This window comes from Maniola hyperantus, chromosome 24 (assembly GCF_902806685.2).
Source record: "Maniola hyperantus chromosome 24, iAphHyp1.2, whole genome shotgun sequence".
Lineage (NCBI taxonomy): Eukaryota > Metazoa > Arthropoda > Insecta > Lepidoptera > Nymphalidae > Maniola > Maniola hyperantus.
Window position 1 is genome coordinate 382,005 of NC_048559.1, and position 18,669 is coordinate 400,673.

At 37.1% G+C, this 18,669-nt stretch overlaps 1 protein-coding gene across 2 annotated transcripts in view; it reads left to right on the plus strand.

Annotated features, from left to right (window-relative positions):
- cpx (synaptic transmission protein complexin) overlaps nucleotides 1-18,669 on the plus strand; it is a 271,344-nt gene that overhangs the window by 201,879 nt on the left and 50,796 nt on the right. The window contains exon 1 of one of the 2 annotated variants that reach the window (XM_034981446.2): nucleotides 9,162-9,422. The exons of the other annotated variant lie outside the window; for it this stretch is intronic. Coding sequence (XP_034837337.1) covers nucleotides 9,410-9,422 — 13 coding nt within the window. The 5' untranslated portion in view covers nucleotides 9,162-9,409. Of the gene's footprint in view, nucleotides 1-9,161; nucleotides 9,423-18,669 lie in introns of those variants that run through there. 2 annotated transcript variants of the gene reach the window in all.

Genomic DNA, 18,669 nt, shown 5'->3' on the forward strand with positions numbered 1-18,669 from the left:
AAAAAAAGGGATTCCTGAGTATTCAGCGGGTTTCTCACAGCATTAAATTATGTTTTGCAATTTAAAAACATACCTTTTACTGAATCAAATTCAGTGTTTTGCGAAACTAGTCTGCATGTAGGCAATCTTTCAAATGCAACCGTATGGATACTCGCAGTATCAGCATAATCAATTCGGCTCTAAATCACGATCGCCTCGAGGCCGCCTCGCCTCGTCCGCCTCAGCATAAATCAGCCTCAACACCGACACGAGGCGCATCACTCAAGGTAGAGAAATCGACTGTCGATGTAAATGTGCGATTCGATGATTCGCTTTCCTGTTTTTCGGTAATTTGGTAATGCATTTCTGAGCCTTGGTTTTGAGTGTTTTCGGTATCTATAGGAAATCCGTGTGGAAGTCCTTACAAGAGACCTATGTCCAGCTGTGGACATCTATCGGTTGATAATGATGATTAGACAAAAATCCTTTTATGAAATTTAACATCATAATTAGCCACTTAAAAAATTTACCTAAATTAGTTTAATTGTTCTTGTGCAACTGAGCCTTATATATCTCGGGCATTATAGATAGGATTAGTTTTAATTTTAGTAGAATTAGTTGTTAAGTTAAGTTTAAGCTAGTAATAAGTAGGTACTAACTTAGGTTAAGGAATTGTTTCTGTACTAACACACAATTATGGGTGTACTTATGCCTGAAATAAAAGTTTATTTATTTATTTATTTTATTTTATATGCTTCTGTGGCGCGGTAAAATGACTGTGACACACAGACAGACGGATAGATGGACCGGACGTAACTATATGGGTTCCTTGTTATACTACGGAACCTTAAAACCACACCATATAAGAAATGAGAAAACACATAAAGATTAACCAAATAATTGCACAAACAGAAAAACCAGTAAGTAATAAAGAAAAATGGGTGTAGTTCCACAATCCAATCGGATCGTTCGAGTTCCATAAATTCAATAGGAAGCTGACGAAAGTGCGGATATTTGGGAACTATAACCGTGATTTATCCGCACGAGCGCGGATGTCGGCGGATATCGCTTACAGTTCCGCAACGGAAGCCGCTTCAATCTATTTGAGAAGGAAAGTTCGCGGATTTTAAGAATAAAAGGTTTAAACGATAAAAGTAGCGTATTTTGTATGGTTCCGTACGTTCGAACGAACGCGGGCTATCTTGGAAGGGGTATGGTAGTTTTTATTAATCGAATACCGCTTATTAGGTTTCTACACGACATCATACCGGACGCTCAATCGTTTGGCGGCACGACTTTGCTGATAGGGTGGTAGTCATGGCCGTATAGGCTTCCACCAGACCAGATCAGTGACAATTATTTCATCACCAGAGCATCCTCAGGAGATGTAGACCTTACAATCCACGATGTCGCGGGCATCAGCTAGTTTTATACTTTCAATAAGACCTCAGTTTTCACCACTTCGCCAGGGAAGTCATCAATATCATCTAATAGAAAAATAAAGTAGGTCTGTCTTGTTTGTCTATAAGATTAAACTGGACGTCTGTAACTGATCCAAATGTGCTTAACAAACACACCAGCGAAGGCTTTCAGTGGGCGCTGTCAATGAATTAACTGGGAAACTTCTCAGATAGAAATGTGCGTGGCTCAAGATAGAGGCGCAAGCGATTTAGAAGAAGTGCGATAAACAGAAACGTATGTAATTTATCGCTATTTTTCTAAATCTAAATATATAAAAGGAAAAAGTGACTGCATGACTGACTGACTGACTGACGGACTGATCTATCAACGCACAGCTCAAATCACTGGACGAATCGGGCTAAAATTTGGCATGCAGATAGCTATTATGATGTAGACATCCGCTAGGAAAAGATTTTTGAAAACTCAACGTCTGAGTGGGTGAAATAGGGGTTCAACATTTTGTAGTCCACGCGGACGAAGTTGCGAGCATAAGCTAGTCTTAAATATATAAAACGAAAAGGTGACTAACTGACTGATTGATCTATCAACGCACAGCTTAAACTACTGGACGGATCGGTCTGAAATTTGGCATGCAGATAGCTATTGTAACGTAGGCATCCGCTAAGATTTTTGAAAATTCAACCTCTAAGAGGGTGAAATAGGTGTTTGAAATTTGTATAGTCCACGCGGATGAAGTCATAAGCTTGTATTTCATATGTTTAAAAGAATGGCGACTGACTGACCAGTCTATCAACGCACAGTTCAAAATATTTAGTAAAATAAAGGTACAATAGGTTTAAAAAATGTCTGATGAGCCTTATACATTTTACCACTGTAGCTGTAATATTAACTGTAAAAAAAACCGACTTCTAAAACCAGTACAAAGTAAAAAATAACTTTTGTTTCTACACGTGTACGTATGTTGAAGTCGGGCGAGCCTCACTCTTTGATTTCTAGATTTTTTTATTATGCTATGTACGCGGGCGAAGTTGCGGGCAAAAGCTAGTACAAGATAAAAAGTGTAAATAAAAAGGTTTACCCGCTGTCGCTTAACAATTGGGTATGGTATTAGGTGACCGTAGCAATGGCCACTTGAGGCAATACGGCGATTTACTCACAGCTTGAACGTAATTTAAGATGGCGCGCCTTTTAGCTTCAGTACACTTGAACGTTATATAATTAACATTATTTACAATCTTAATTATTTTTAAAAACCTAATTACAAAACTGTTACACAAAAATAACTTTTAAACATTTCGATAATTTATATCCTCTTACATTGACAATCTTGAGTATCTGACTGTGAAAGATGAATGTTAGAAGGCTAAACATGTTCTTGATTTTCCTACTACTACTATTTTTTATCTTATACTATTTTTAAGAAAAACAGTTGTTTTAAAACATACAAATATATATGCGTTTTACCTGATACGCTAAAGATAATAATTTGTTGATTAAAATCAGAGATACATCACGGATGCTAGTTATTATAAGTTTTTTTGATGGGTTTCCAACGAGTCAAACTGTGACATCGAAAAAAATCCCATCGAGTCACACTGTCACTGGTTGCAACTTTTTTATCCATTGTAATTCCCAACGAGTCACATGTTACTCTTGGTGTAGTCACACGTTAGGAATATGTATTTTAATTTTCAATCTTTTTTCAATTTTTACTTCTATTTTATTTTTTATTTAATCGCTTGAGCTTGTCACTTGCAGCGCTGGCTGACCTACAAGTGGGCACTCGGGTCGGGTATGGGTCTGAATGTACGCTAATTCAAGATGGCGCGTCTTTTAGCGCGATATTTACACTCCAATGCATTTCTATTAGCCAGAAAATGCATTTTCAGTCTTTGTTTTTTCTGTTGTCTGTGGTTGGGTTTAGCCGTATTTACCGTTTTTTAAGACTGAAAAATAAAAACTTAGATAGAAACGGAATTAATGGTTTGTATTTTCGCATTAATAATACTTAAGTGTACTGATTGTTTACTCTATAAAGCTGAAACGGAGTAGGTAGGTATTATGTCAAATTTGATTTAATAAAACGGTTCCAACGGGTAACTTAATACTTGTAATAGTAGATACTCTAAGAATGAACAGCGTTTCAGAATGTTTCATTATCTGGTATTTTTAATAGAAAGAAAAAGATATGTAAGTACGCAACCATAGACCACAGTTCATCACGTTGGAATTTCAACCCGTACATTGCATGGTAGCGAACAAAATTACCACTTTCCACGCAGATTTCAAAGGGCAAAGGAATCCTTTCCGAGCGAGAGAGATGAAAATAAAATTATCTCTTAACCTGAATTTATTTTGTCAAATCATTGACCCTATAAATAAAATCTATATAAAACAAAGCATTCCAAAACCTATCCTTTATTTACACCCAAAGGGGGTGAATTGCGAAAAAATCCGCCGAGTTATTCTAATTACAAACCCAAACAACCCATTAACACTTATCATGGCGAACGTGTGGTGAAGTGGGCAGGGGGGGGAAGTCACGGGTGGAGGGGAGGAATAAGAAAACGTATTTACCGAAACCGCTTGTTCCGTAACCTTATGCTGACGAGTATAGGGTTGGCACTTGGCTTAGTTCCCTCGAGTCGAATTTTTGAAAATTGCTCATGGGGTTGAAATTCCAAAAAATCTGAAACACGTAAGTATTTCTTCATTTTGCCCGAAAGCCTAAGTTGATGATATATGACGTAGACATCCGCTAAGGAAGGATTTTTGAAAAAACATTCGAAATTCAATTAGGAAACATAATTTCGTTTGTGATTGGTTGGGTGACTCAAAATGCGCGCACTGAGATTTTAGGCTCTGTCATTTATATAGGACTAGCTTATTCCCGCGACTTCTTCCGCGTGTATTTCGATGTATTAAAATCCCGTGGGAGCTCTTTCATTTTCCGGAAAGTAGCCTTTGTCCTGCCCCGGAAAGAAAACTATCTCTGTACCAAATTTCATTGAAATTGGGTAAAGTGATGGGCTGTAAAAAGCTAGCAGACAGAAAGACAGACAGACAGACAGAGAAACACACTTTAGCATTTATAATAAATATCATATATAGTATGGAGGAGTATGGATTAGTAAAGTTCAGCATCTATTCATTTAAAATCCCACGCTTTATAAAAAAATGTTGGTCCTTGGCTTCTACTATATTAGTTTAGAGATAAGCGACAATGCGTTGTTCAACCCTGGCGTCCATCACAGCCCCTCGCTAAGCACATCAAATGAATTGTAAATGAAATAAGCGGCGAGTGCCTTTATCGCGGCCCGTTTATGTGCATGCCATCGCTGTTACGAGTCACTGTACCTACTGCCCTTACACATGTATTTTTTTTATTCAGATACAAGTTAGCCCTTGACTGCAATATCACCTGGTGGTAAGTGATGATGCAGCGTAAGATGGAAGCGGGCTAAGGGATATGGCAGTTTTTATTAAACCCATGCCGGTAGGGTGGTAACTAAAAAGATATTTTTTTTGCATTTGAAAATGGCTCCATACAACCGTCATATTGATTTTTTTTTAATTTTACAGCCAGTGTCACTACTAACTAGGGATGATGTAAGGATAAGTCCTAAACTGAGAATCTAAAATGAGTCTACAATACCTAGAGTTGGTGCTACGCTACCGCTACGAATCGCAGAAGATAGAATTTTGTAATTCTAAATTGTAAAACTTTGTCGTACTTCGTATTGCTTATTACAAAATTGTTTGGTTTTTTTTTCAGGTAAATATAACAGAAACACGAGATTGTTAAGGTAACAATGATAAATTTTTAATTTAGTAAGATTTTAATTCGTTCTATAAATCTTAAAAAAGCTGCTAGCTAGAAATTTATTTTTAGCATCGAAGAGCATAATAGCTCTCTCCATCACCCGTTGAATGACTCTGAGCTTTCTTATGAGGCCCATAGTTATCGACCGCGTCTCAGATCTACATTATCCATACTAATATTATAAATGCGAAAGTATGTGTGTCTGTCTGCCTGTCTGTCTGCTAGCTTTTCACGGCCCATCCGTTCAACCGATTTTGATGAAATTTGGTACAGAGACAGCTTGCATCCCGAGGAAGGACATAGGCTACTCTTTATGCCGGAAAATCAAAGAGTTCCCACGAGATTTTCAAAAACCAAAATCCACGCGGACGTTTTCTATTGAATGGGGATGATGCCTAGGTCAAAAATAAAGCCAAAAGCAAAGTCAAATAATTTAATAAAGGATCTTCCAAAATTCGTAAAATCCACATTCGCTGATAGTTTTAAGTTTGCTCACCATCCTAAATTATCGATTTTAATAAAAAAGTACGTCAAATTACGTTAAAAGACGTCACATCTGTGTATTTCATATAAGCTCCCACACTAAGCGAGCGTTTTGACGTTTGATAAAAGTCGCTGATTTGACTAGTAGGCAGCATCCCTATTGACTTTAACCAGTTTCAAGATGGTATAAATATTTTGATACCAAACAATGCCATAATATTAAATAATCACGTTCTGTAACTTCACTGTCACGTCGCTGCTACGTGACTGCTACGGTGTAGCAATGACGTAGCTCGAGCTACGAACAAACCTTGGCCACAGAATATGTTTATAATAGTACTAACGTACTTGGTTTAGCTACAATTGTCTTGGAGTGGAATTACCCTTCCTAGTTTAAAAAAATCGGCCAGTAGCAAATCGGGCTTGCGCAACGAGGGTTCCGTACTTTGGAAGGAAACATGTAATTATTTCGTTGCTTAAATTATATCTGCAACTGCAAGTTTTTGGTCGCAGAAGAAAAGGTTTGTTGTACATAATATAACTACAGATTAACAATTTACGGATTTTTCCTTTACTTGTTCCGTGAGGCCTCGCTTCTTGCCTCTTATGATTCTAGGTCAACAGGAAGTACCCTATAGGTTTTGATTTGTTCACGAGTGACAAAAAATACAACATAAAAATATGGTATCATTTTCTGATTGCTTTGACTTAGAAGCTTGATTTAGGTATAGTAAACGGCACAATATAATTTACATCGACCTTTAGAATGAGATTTCGGCTTTGTAAAGCGTTGTCTCTGTCACTCATAGGTATGTTATGTTTTGCCGATCTCAACGAAAGAGACAATGCTCTACAAAACCGCTATCTCTTTCTAAAGGTCGATATGCATTATTTTCTGCCGCGTTCTGTACAGCTTTTACTTGATTCTCTACGCACTTCTGAGAAAAAGGTTTGACAGACAGACAGATGGACAACGAATCGAACTTATAACGGTTCATTTTTTTCATTTGAGATATAGAACCCTAAAAGAATATAATAGAGAGCTGCTCCGTTTTATTTTATAAAGTAGGCCAGTAGAGTGACGCTGAAACGGGCAGACTATAAAAGTTGGAAAAGCTAAAAGTTGGTAAAGAAAACTAGTGGTTATGAGCGATTATAAGAAGGGGAAAATTATTTTGCGTTTTCTAATTTTGTATCGAAAATTATTTTCGTATAGAGATTCTGTTTGTTTCTCGTGTAGTAGAGAGATTTTTATATAGGTGCTTGAATCATCATCATCATTATCATCATCATTGTCAACCGATAGACGTCCACGGCTGGACATAGTAGGGGCTTCATACAGCAACGGTGTTCTGTACTTTCGTTTAGTTTTTATATAGTTAATTTTACTGGCACAAATAAGTCCCTTTTTCCAAATTCTTTGTATATATATTATTGATATTAGGATATAAATTTATCGAACCTGGGACCTCTCACTAATAAGACTACAGCGCTCACCACTACAAGGCAGGTCGTCAATGAAAACTAAGCAAATGTTTATAAAGAAAAATGTAAATACAGTTTTCTATACGAACCCGAGTCGTCAAAAGTAAAAACCCACGTCACCTAACCACTGAGCCATGGTGGCATGTTCTTCTTTAATGAAGCAGTGAGTGCGATCACGCTTGGCTCATCTGAGCGGATATTAGCATGCCGCTCGCTCAACTATGTCCCGTTGTTTGCTCAATTTGAATATTATATTAAACACCACCGCAGCCATTATACAGGCAACTCTTTAATCTGCAATGCTCCTTTATTACATAATCATTTATTGTCTTCATTTAATATAGAATTAATTTAAAATAAATAAAAGCAAGTATGAAAATTCATTTCTGGACAGTAGGTATTACAATACGCGGCCGAAGGTAATGTACATCAGCCTTTACAATGACATTTCGGCTTTGTAGAGCGTTGTCTCTGTCACTCATACTTATGTGACGTTTTGTCGGTCTAACGTCATAGACAACGCTCTACAAATCTGCTATCTCCTTCTAAATATCGATGTACATTACTTTCGGCCGCGTACTGTAGTTTGAATTCGGAACTCTACCAAATAGCGCTTTTAGCATACATCTTGGTTATCCATATCGGATGCCTTATAGCGCTATAAGCGCTGTAAGCGTCATTCGGATAAAAAATATAATAAGTTTCAATTTTTTTGTTTTCATATTTATTAAAGGCGCGAATTGACTTTTCGACTAAACGGATGGCCCGTGAAAGCTAACAGAACAGACAAACAGACAGACACACTTTCGGATTTATAATATCAGTATGGACCATACCTTGGTATGATTCGCAAGCAAAGTTTACACAATGGGGTTTACACAATATCAATAGTGTGTGTATGTGAGTACGTGAGACCTACAGCAATATTGGTATCATCCGATCCTCTGTTTCAATGTACCTAGTTTAGTTTTTGTGACTACATAATATATGAACATGCTATTTACACTAAACTTGGGGAGAGAGTTGTGATATTGAGATGTGTTCATTGCATTTGCTGTACTGGTAGTCACTGAAGTAGCAGAAGAATCTATGAGAAAACTTTGGCCTAATAGTAGGTACCTACTCGCAGAAATCACTGGGCCAATAACATCCAAGAACCATTACAATTTGCGCGTCGAAGCAGCTCAAAGTAAACGCAAGTCGAGCCACAGAACGCGTATATTCCTCTGTCAAATGCAAGCCATAATACTAAATTACTTAATGCATCGACCTATAAAAGATTTAACGCACTCACACACACACCAAGCCACGCCCCCTGTCGGCGACCCCTTTGTTCTTACGTCACACATGCGCAAACCGGCCGGCCGCTGCCCGTGTGTGCGTGATGGGGAAATAAAATATACAACCAATTTTTCTTACTTACTCTTTTATTTATAGAACTATTTTGTATTGGCGATCGACGGATTGGTTTTTTAAAGATAGGTATAATATTTGTGAACCCTTTTTTCATTTATTTACTGAAAAAATTACCAACACCAAAAAAAACGAAAGAAATTTCGCAATGCGTCGGTATACTTTTAACGTCGATTTTTCCGAGATTGCTAGGTTTTTGTGACAAAAAACTTTTCCAAATATTTCACCGAGTTCATTTTCTATTGAAGTTATTTTCGTTAAAATACAGATAATAAAGATAAAGGGTCGAAATTAGGTACCAGGGCTTCATAAAGGGCCGAGAGACTCGCGTTTGTACTTCTGGCGCAGAGCGAATATCGGCAATTACAATCATTATAGACACAAATTGACGGGAACCAACTTTCCTTCCCCATTACAGATTGACAATAGCTCCTCCATTTCCTTTTGCACCCACTTAAGCGCCGCTGTGTGAGTGAGGGGTGTGAGAACTAATGCGCCTGTGTGAGTTTTCCGCATAAATAGGGATACGTAACGGAAAATCCAGCACTGGCCTGCCGCCACCCGCGACGGACGGTCGTGTCGTGTCCACGATGTAATTTCTCGAACAACTTCCTACTCCTTTCTGCTATCCTAGTACTAGTTTAACGATACGTATCATGTATTCTCTATAGAAAAAATTGGTGCTCAATTAATTAATTAAAGATAGATAGATAACGGATAAAGATAGTATTTTTTATATCACGCTTTGTTATGGCAGTTTGCTAGTTTAGGGTTGTAGTCAATTTTCGCGAAAGTGAATCCAAGATGAACTTCATAGGTGAGTCAACTTCTTTCTTTATATCATTAGTTCTTAGCTTCAGTTTAAACTTAAACTTGGATTTTACTTCTGATTACTTTACTTATAACTTTATTTTTGAAGCTAGCTACTTCAAAATGGAGGCTCCAGTGCAAAAAGGTCATATTGTAATTTTTAAAATGACATAAACGCACCTTTTAAAAGTTAAATATTAACTAATATTAAAACAAATAAACTCTATATAAAGCATTAACTTTATCATTTCACTTTTCTAATGCAAAAATTTGATAAAATCCTTTTTTAACTAATATTGTAATACCGTTTTGAAATCAAGGATTTGTCACTAATATACTTAAATTATAAAGGATTTGTGACTCATCAACTTTTTGCATTGGAGTTTCCAACTTAATCATAAACTTGGAGTTTACTTTCAATTTGATGTAAGTACATAAGCTTTTATTTAAAACAACTCTGTATTTTAGATAAGCATCATACCTAATCGCTTTAAGCAAATCGGGCTTTCACGCTGAAATTAAATTCGATACTCTAATTAACGGTTTGAACATCAAAACCAAATTACCATCTGATTAAATATTCCGGGAATATTACAAGAAATTAATCAAATAAAATTATTCGGATCCGCAAATCAATCGAACAATATTTGCGGTTTGAAATTTAATAATCAAACATGAAATTCAAACAAAAGCCTTTGGTTGTAACACTTTTAATTTAAATAACCTATTACAATTTAATTTTTAATCAGCACTTTTTAAAGTTTTACATAACTGCCCAAAAAAGGAGTTTCAGGGTTTATGTATGTATGTGAGTTTCTTTATTCTAACTTAACCTCTAAATGCCTGCACAAATTTGGATGTATGGGGTATCGTCAAAATCCTTGTATCATCCCGAATGACACAAGCTATTTTTATACACAAGTTAATGACACAAGTTATTTTTCAATATGGCGCCTGTATGGAGACATTTTTGAGATGTGAAAAATTTAACTTTTAATCGTGTTTTCGACTTTTTAAATCACGACTTATTGAACTATATCTTGGATGGAACCATGCAAGTCTTTCTTTTCTGATCAAGACTACCGCATCGGTAGTCGACTCGATAGCTCTTTTTGAAATGTCCTCAAAAAGAGCTCGAGTCCCCGGGCAGTACGGCCCTAAGGTCTCCACAACAAAAGGCACAAATATGAAAATGAAAAATGGCACAAATATGAATATGAAATACGTTCATGGGCGGCGGTAATCACTTAACATCAGGTCACCCGCCTGCTCGTTTGCTCGCTCTCTATAAAAAAAAAAGCTGACATAGAGGTTTTACTTTCTTTCTTATGAGTTCAATTGTGAGGCAAAAGAATAACTCATTATTCAGTTCCGGAAATATTTCCATTATGTAAATGTAGGACAGTAAAAGAACTAACATTTGTTGGATTTTTTACAAAGCAAACTATTTCAAGACTTGGCAACTTCCTGTTTTTAAAATCACTATAACAAAACGAAGTGTATTAAATATTCATGGAATTCAGAATGTAGATCTTCGACCTTAGCCAAGTTGTAGGAATTTCCTTCACAATTCTTGATATTTCTTATTTCAATATTCTTGGTTAAAGATGATTATAATTATTATCTAAGAAATTCATCATCATCAACCGATACACGTCCCCTGCTGTACATAAGTCTCTTGTAGGGACTTCCACAAGCCTCTTGCGCCGCCTGAATTCAGCGGCTCCCTGCGACTCGTCTGATGTCATCCGTCCACTTAGTGGGGGGAGTTTCCAATGCTTCGCCTTCCGGTGCGAGGTCGCCATTCCAGCACCTTGGGACCCCAATGTCTATCGGTTTTACAAGCTATGTGCCCTGCTCATTGCCACTTCTGCTTCGCAATCCGTTGAGCTATGTCGGTTACTCTAGTTCTCCTACGGATCTCTTCATTTCTGATTTGATCACGTACTGAGTGACTCTGAGTCAGTTTTATTTTTATCTTCCATTTATAGGACCACAGCGCTCACCAAAACACCTGGGAATTTATCAAAAAATGCAGCACCAAAAAAAACCAGCCAAAAATTCGAACTTAATTTAAAAATCAGACATTTTTAGTGTGTTAAATAAAGACCTACTTCATTTAACGTGCCAGGGTTGGCACAACCAGGGCATGTATACGGAGGCACATACCCTACTTGGCGTCGTGCCAGAAGGGACGACCTCTAGAGTATGCGGTACGCAATGTGCTTTATACTGATACGGGAGTATAGCCTTTGGTTCAGTACGTTTAAAGGTTAAAATTGCCTGTAAAGTATAATGTGTTGGTGTAATCAAAGTAATTGGTTTGGCGTGATACTGATAAGCGCCCGCGATTGCGTCCCTGTTTTAGGTTACGTCGATTTCGCTGTCAGTTTTCAAAAAAAAGGTTTGAAAGTTTAATAAAATTAAAATGTTGTGAATGTAATCATATCTAAGTATGTGAAATAGATGCGTTCTGTTGAAACAGCTAGTACAGTTCTTGCAATTCACGAAGCCTAGTGAACTTTACTAGTCGTAAAGTCGTTTACATGGTCATTGCGTAAGTGTGCGTGCATGTCGGACCAATCAGTCCTATAGAGCCTCAATAGCTCAACCGGTATAGGAGTGGACTGAAAACCGAAAGGTCGACGGTTCAAACCCCGCCCGTTGCACTATTGTCGTACCTACTCCTAGCACAAGCCTGACGCTTAATTGGAGAGGAAAGGGGAATATTAGTCATTTAACATGGCTAATATTCTTTTTAAAAATAAAATAAAAAATAAAAATAAAAAATCAGTCGCGAGCAAGCGCTGTCAAACGCACACATTTAGTGTACCTTACGTATACCGATACGACTTAAACACAAGCATGAGTCAGTGGCCTTCGTGATATCCAAGAACTATACCACATGTTTGCAACTAGCTGACGCCCGCGAGTTCGTCCGCGTCGATTTTAGTTTACAAAATTCAGTGGGGGAACTCTTAGATTTTCCCATTCTGAGCGGAGAGCCGTACTCATAGACACCCGTCGATTGATTGATGATGATGATCATGATGACCCATTCCAGGCTAGCCCGCTTTTATCTTATTATCTAGGCTAAGACTTTTATCTTTTAAAAACCGTTTAAATTATAATCTTAGAAGCCTACTTTAAAATAAATGTTAATAAATTCTGAAACATTTATGAAAGACCCAAATCGTGAAACTTTTTGTACTTATAAAATCGTAAAAGTGTTCGTAACAAGTATTATGTAAAACTTGAACATAAGATCTTTATCTGAACTCAAGTAATTGGGTCGTCGTGATAACGGATAAGGAAAACTTACTACCGACCACATTTTAAGTGAGGGGATTTGGTGTAATTTATATACAACTAGCTAATGCTTGCGACTCCATCCGCGTGGACTACACAAATTTCAAACCCCTATTTCACCCCTTCACGGGTTGAATTTTCAAAAATCCTTTCTTAGCTGATGCCTACGTCATAATAGCTATCTGCGTGCCAAATTTCAGCCCGATCCGTCCAGTAGTTTGAGCTGTGTGTTGATAGATCAGTCAGTCAGTTCTTCCTCAGACTAGCTGATGCCCGCGACTTCGTACGCGTGGATTTAGATTTTAAAAATTCTGTGGGAACTCTTTGACTCTCCGGGATATGTCACTCTCTAGGTCTTAAACTTTTTTTTTTTTATTTTTTTTTTTTATTTTTTTTTTAATACAATAAAACTTAAAGCTAGCCTTATCTAATTACTATATAAATCATGACCGCGTGGAATGGTGCCAAGAATACTGGCTGCATTTCCGCGCTGGACAGCCAGGCTGATCCGCTGCGCAAAAAATGAGCCAGCCCTTCTGTCACCAGTTGAGGCTATTAAACGCGGTCTTAAACTATACCAAGCAAAAATCACGTCGATCCGTAGCTCCGTTGCGACGTGATTGAACGACAAACCAACAAACCAATAAACCAACAAACAAACACACTTTCGCATTTATAATATGTGATGTAACCACAAATTCGAGGTTTTCGAATTTATTCCTTTATTTCTTGTGGAACTACCTACCTACCTATCAAATTTCATGATTCTAAGTCAACAGGAAGTAGCTTATCTTGTCAAACACAAACGGACAGACGGACAGACAACAAAGTGACCCTATAAGGGTTTCTTTTTTTCCTTTTGAGGTACGGAACCCTAAATATAGTAAAAACAAGTAGATATATAGATACGTATACATTGTTTAGCCAAGAGAAAGGTCAACTCTCAACAATCAAAATGTTTGTTTGTCTAAACCTAGACTTGCAACAAAAGCCTCTGAAAGCTAGACTGCATTGCATTGTAGGCCTACCCTCTTTCTTTGTTCTCGTCCACGGGTTATTATGGCGAAAGAAGACGTATTTCCAAGCGAGGAATATCTTATTTTTGTATTTCATCATCATCATCATGATCAACCCATCGCCGGTTCACTACAGAGCACGGGTCTCCTCTCAGAGTGAGAAGGGTTTTGGCCATAGTCTACCACTCATAGTCCTTTTAATTTCGGGAAATCAATAACTCGTTTTTAGGGTTCCGTACCTCAAAAGGAAAACGGAACCCTTATAGGATCACTGACTTAGAATCATAAAATATGGCAGGTAGTTAGGTCTTATAGCAGACATAAGGGGAAAATCTGAAAACTGTGAATTTAGGGTTAGATCACAATAAAATTAAATTGTGGTCATGAACTAATAATTAGTATTTTCGATTTCCGAAGTAAGATAAATAAACCAGTTGGGGTATCATATAAGGGCTTTACCTGTGCATTCTAAAACAGATTTTTAATTAGTTTTATGCATCATAGTTTTTGAATTATCGTGCAAAGTGTCAAAAAATAAGGGTATACGGAACCCTCAGTGCGGCGAGCCTGACTCGCACATGGCTGTTTTTGTTAGTCTAACCCGTGCCTCGAACCCAGGACTTTATAATCCGCAGCTGATTGAACTAACCACCATACCAAGAAATAGAAACTGTTGAACTATTCAGGCATTTACTATCAGGTGTGACCTAAATCATAGGAAATGTGTTGTCAATAAAAATATATAGCCTTAATTTATTCTCCCAGGCTAGGTTATGCGACGGAAGTCTGTAATTTAGACACTGGCTTCCAGCCAAATCTAGGCATCCAGACTACTCCCTAGGCTATAGATAAAGCTATAGTCTAGGCTTTTCCTGCGCTATTTAAAAATCCTAGAGTTCTACTTTATTATATCCTAAAGTTATCTACTTTCTTGAAAATGTTCTCTGACAAACTTACTAGAGCTAGCCCGCACAGCAAAAAAACCGAAATTCTCTTACTCTTGCAATCATATAGATGTATCATATTATAACACGTAACTACTTGTAATGTGTAGAATAGAATGACTTTCATTCAAGTATACTTTTACACGTATTTTTGAATCGTCAACTAGTTTAATTTACCACTGGTTCGGAATGCCGTTTAAATGAAAACCAATAATACCAAAAAGAGCTGCTTTGTTTGCTTTATTTTCTTTAAATGAAAAAATTGGGGTAAAAATGTGAAAAAAATAACCAAAATAATGAGTAAATAAATCTTATAATATTATGTAATTCAAGTAATTTGAAAAAAAGTCCACATTGTTCTTGAATCTCATTCTACGATCATTATTTTTCAGCCGACTCTAATACCCATCTTTAACCATACCTATAGAAAAATCCCCTCCCACAAAACCATATAAAACTTGCGATCTTAAAGGAAAACTTTTTAACTCTGGAAAATGGATAGCCGTTACACAAATCCCCTCTTTGTCAGTATAAAGAGAGACGTAGTAAGTGAGAAAGGGAGGTATAATAAGGGTGCGTGCACACGAGCAACTTTTGTGTCAGCCATACTTCCGAATTCCAACATCTCATCAATCCAAGATCACGGATTGAACAAACAACAGATTGTTGGTTTAGTTGCCAATGATACTCGTAGCCTAGAATATAGATGGTCTGTATACTATGACGATGCTACATGTCTGGATATGAGTTCACTAGAAATTAGAGAATCAACTCGATGATTTGTACACATACAGAAGTGATAAACCACAACAATCGATTAATAATAATAATAATCAAGTCTTTTAAATACTCGCCTTTTTCAAATTGAAAATGTTACTATAATAAAACTTGAATATACCCGCGTGGAATGGGACCAAGAATACTGCCTGCATATCTGCGATGGACAGCCAGGCTAATCCTTTTCGCAAAAAATTGCAGTTTTACCCTACTGTCAGCAGTTTGTCTTTTATTTAATAATGGTCAACGTGAAATAAAACACTGAAATTAGAACTCTAAGCCGTTAGGTATTGAATCGACGCTATAGGCATAGTTTTAAAGTTCACATTGCAACGCGTCTTTCATGGCCTCCTAGGTATACCACCATAATTTCACAGCTACAGTGTGACCAACATAATCATCTCTGATTGCTTGAAACTCTCCCACTATTGGCTAAAGTGTAGCTATAAATTCAGCCATTAAAACAATTACGATTGTCGCGCGGAAGACTTTTCTTTGAAGTGGGAGACAAAAGTAGTTCGTGTGTACGCATCCTAAGTATACCTACATTCTCTGGACTACATCGGTATGCTTTTAGACGGACACCGAGTAGGGATTAAATTCTATATAAATGTATACGGGAATGACATAGAGTAAGTGGCTCGCAGAGCTATTACACCATCGTTTTTTATTCGTTGGCGTTTATTATATTTTATTATGTCCGTCTTCTCTTGGAGTCATAATAGCGTAGTGGTTAATGTCCACCTCTATTCGGGAGGTCGGAGGTTCGATTCCGAGAACGCACCTCTATGACATAACTTTTCGAAGTTATGTGTGCTAAGCAATTAAATATCACTTGCTTTGGTGAATGAAAACATCGTGTTCTCAGAGGTGTGTGAAGTCTGCCAATCCACACTTGACCAGCCTGGTGAACCATGACCTAAATTCTTCTTCGGTTTCTTCACGGCATCCTACGGAACGCTAAATCGCTTGGCAACACGTCTTTATCGGTAGGGTGGTAACTAGCAACGGTTGTAACCTCCCACCAAGTGAGACCAGTGGCAGTTTAGAAATTATAAATTACCCCTGCCGGGAATCAAACCCGGGACCTTCCATCTATTAGATCAGAGTGCTCACTACTGCGCCAGGAAGGTCGTCAACTAAGTATATATCGGTAAAATACTGATTAATGCAAATAATTGATATATTATTTGCATTTATCAGTATTTTACCATTTATTTGCATTTATCAGTATTTTACCATTTATTTGCATTTATCAGTATGTTACCATCAACTAGATGGATATATTAGTTGACAACCTTCCTCGCACTCAATTATTATTATTATTTTAAACATTTCAATATTCTATTTCAGTAAATAATATTAATTGTAGTTTGATTACCCCATTATATTAACAACCTCACAGCAACTGGTAATAATAATAACTCAATTAAATTAATATATTCAACGAACGATAAACACAAACAATAAAATAAAATCGTTTCCCATTGGAAATATTACCAAATTTACCAACAGGGAAATATTCCAAATTTGACCTAGTTCAGCACTATTCAGTCGATTAGGCTGATCAAGCGGCGTTGACTCAAGTCGGTAACTGGATGACTACCTTTCCTCCGCGCATTGGATAGTATGTTAAGCTGTCTGTCCTGGTCATTATCACTAATATATTTTTCCCTACTTAATATTATCTAAATATATAAAACGAAAAGGTGACTGACTGATTGACTGACTGACTGATATATCAACACACAGCATTGGACTGAAATTTGGCAAGCTGATAGCTATGACCTAGGCATCCGTTAAGAAAGGATTTTTGAAAATTCAACCCCTAAGGGGGTGAAATAGGGGTTTGAAATTTGTGTAGTCCACGCGGACGAAGTTGCGAGCATAAGCTAGTTATTTTACATGCGTAAATATGTTGTTTGCTAGTTGGTCCTTTAATCACGCCGTTACGAAGCTATGGCTTGACGTGAGCTTTTGATATGTTTAAAGCCTTGGGGAGTGACATAAGCTACTTTTTATCCCGAGAAAACAAACAGTTTCAGCGGGATAGCGTGCCTTTTGTCCCACGCTTTTGTCGTTTTATCACGCAGCAACAGGACTTTGAATGAATTTTTGCATGAATATAGCTAATGACCTGAAGATTTTTTAATCATTTTTTTATTCTAAAAAAACAAACGGAGTTAAAAAAATCTAAATCTACATGGACAAAGCCGCGGTAATCATCAGTTGTAGTTAACCCCCCCCCCCCTATTATAAAGGGTCGATGACAAGTATTATGATCTGGAGTGGGTGTGGATAAAACTATTCCAAACTCCACATATCAATTAAAACCGATTTATAGCTAACAGTAAACACAAAATTGAATTGAATTTCAATCAAGTCTTATAAACAATATGGCGGCCGTAAAATGAAGTGATTGGCCTCTAATTGAGTGGCTCTGGAGCGGAAGTGCTCTGTGGTACTTGGGAACTTTATTAATATTGCAGACTACATAGTTTTTGCGTTCGACTTTGATCGTGTTAGGAGCTCGGTCCCCCAGAGTCGAATTTTAATGAAATTTTGTAGGAATAGGGTGTTTTGCCTGCAGACAATTAAGTTATCTTTATTTTAGAACAATAATTTTAGTTCTCTTCGTCTTAAAAAATCAATGTACGTAGTGTTCTAAACAAATTAAGTACCTATTTAATTTTTCAGAGTAGAAAATCAGTAGGCACCCATATTATAAATGTGAAAGTGTGTTTGTTTGTTGGTTTATTGGTTTGTCCTTCAATCACGTCGCAACGGAGCAACGGATCGACGTGATATTTGCATGGGTATAGTTAAAAATCTGTAGAGTGGTTACTTTTATTCCGGAAAATCAAAGAGTTCCTACAGGATTTTCAAAAACCAAAATCCACGCGAACGAAGTCGCAGGCATCAGCTAGTAAATTTATAAGAAAAGTGCCTAAAGAAGTTTTGATTTCAAAAACCCTATACTACTCTGTTAAGTCTACCAAATTATTCAAGTAAGACAAACAAGCCAAAAATTCAGTGCATCACAAAGCAGTAGAACAATGGCCGTAAATCTAGATCATTAGCTCACTCGACGCTAACTCAGGCGATAGTCTAGATTTATACCTAAAGCCGTTATTGCGATTTAGTGTTATCTTGCACTTTGCTGTTATATTTGCTTGAAATGTGAATACAACTTTGAACTGTATTTTAT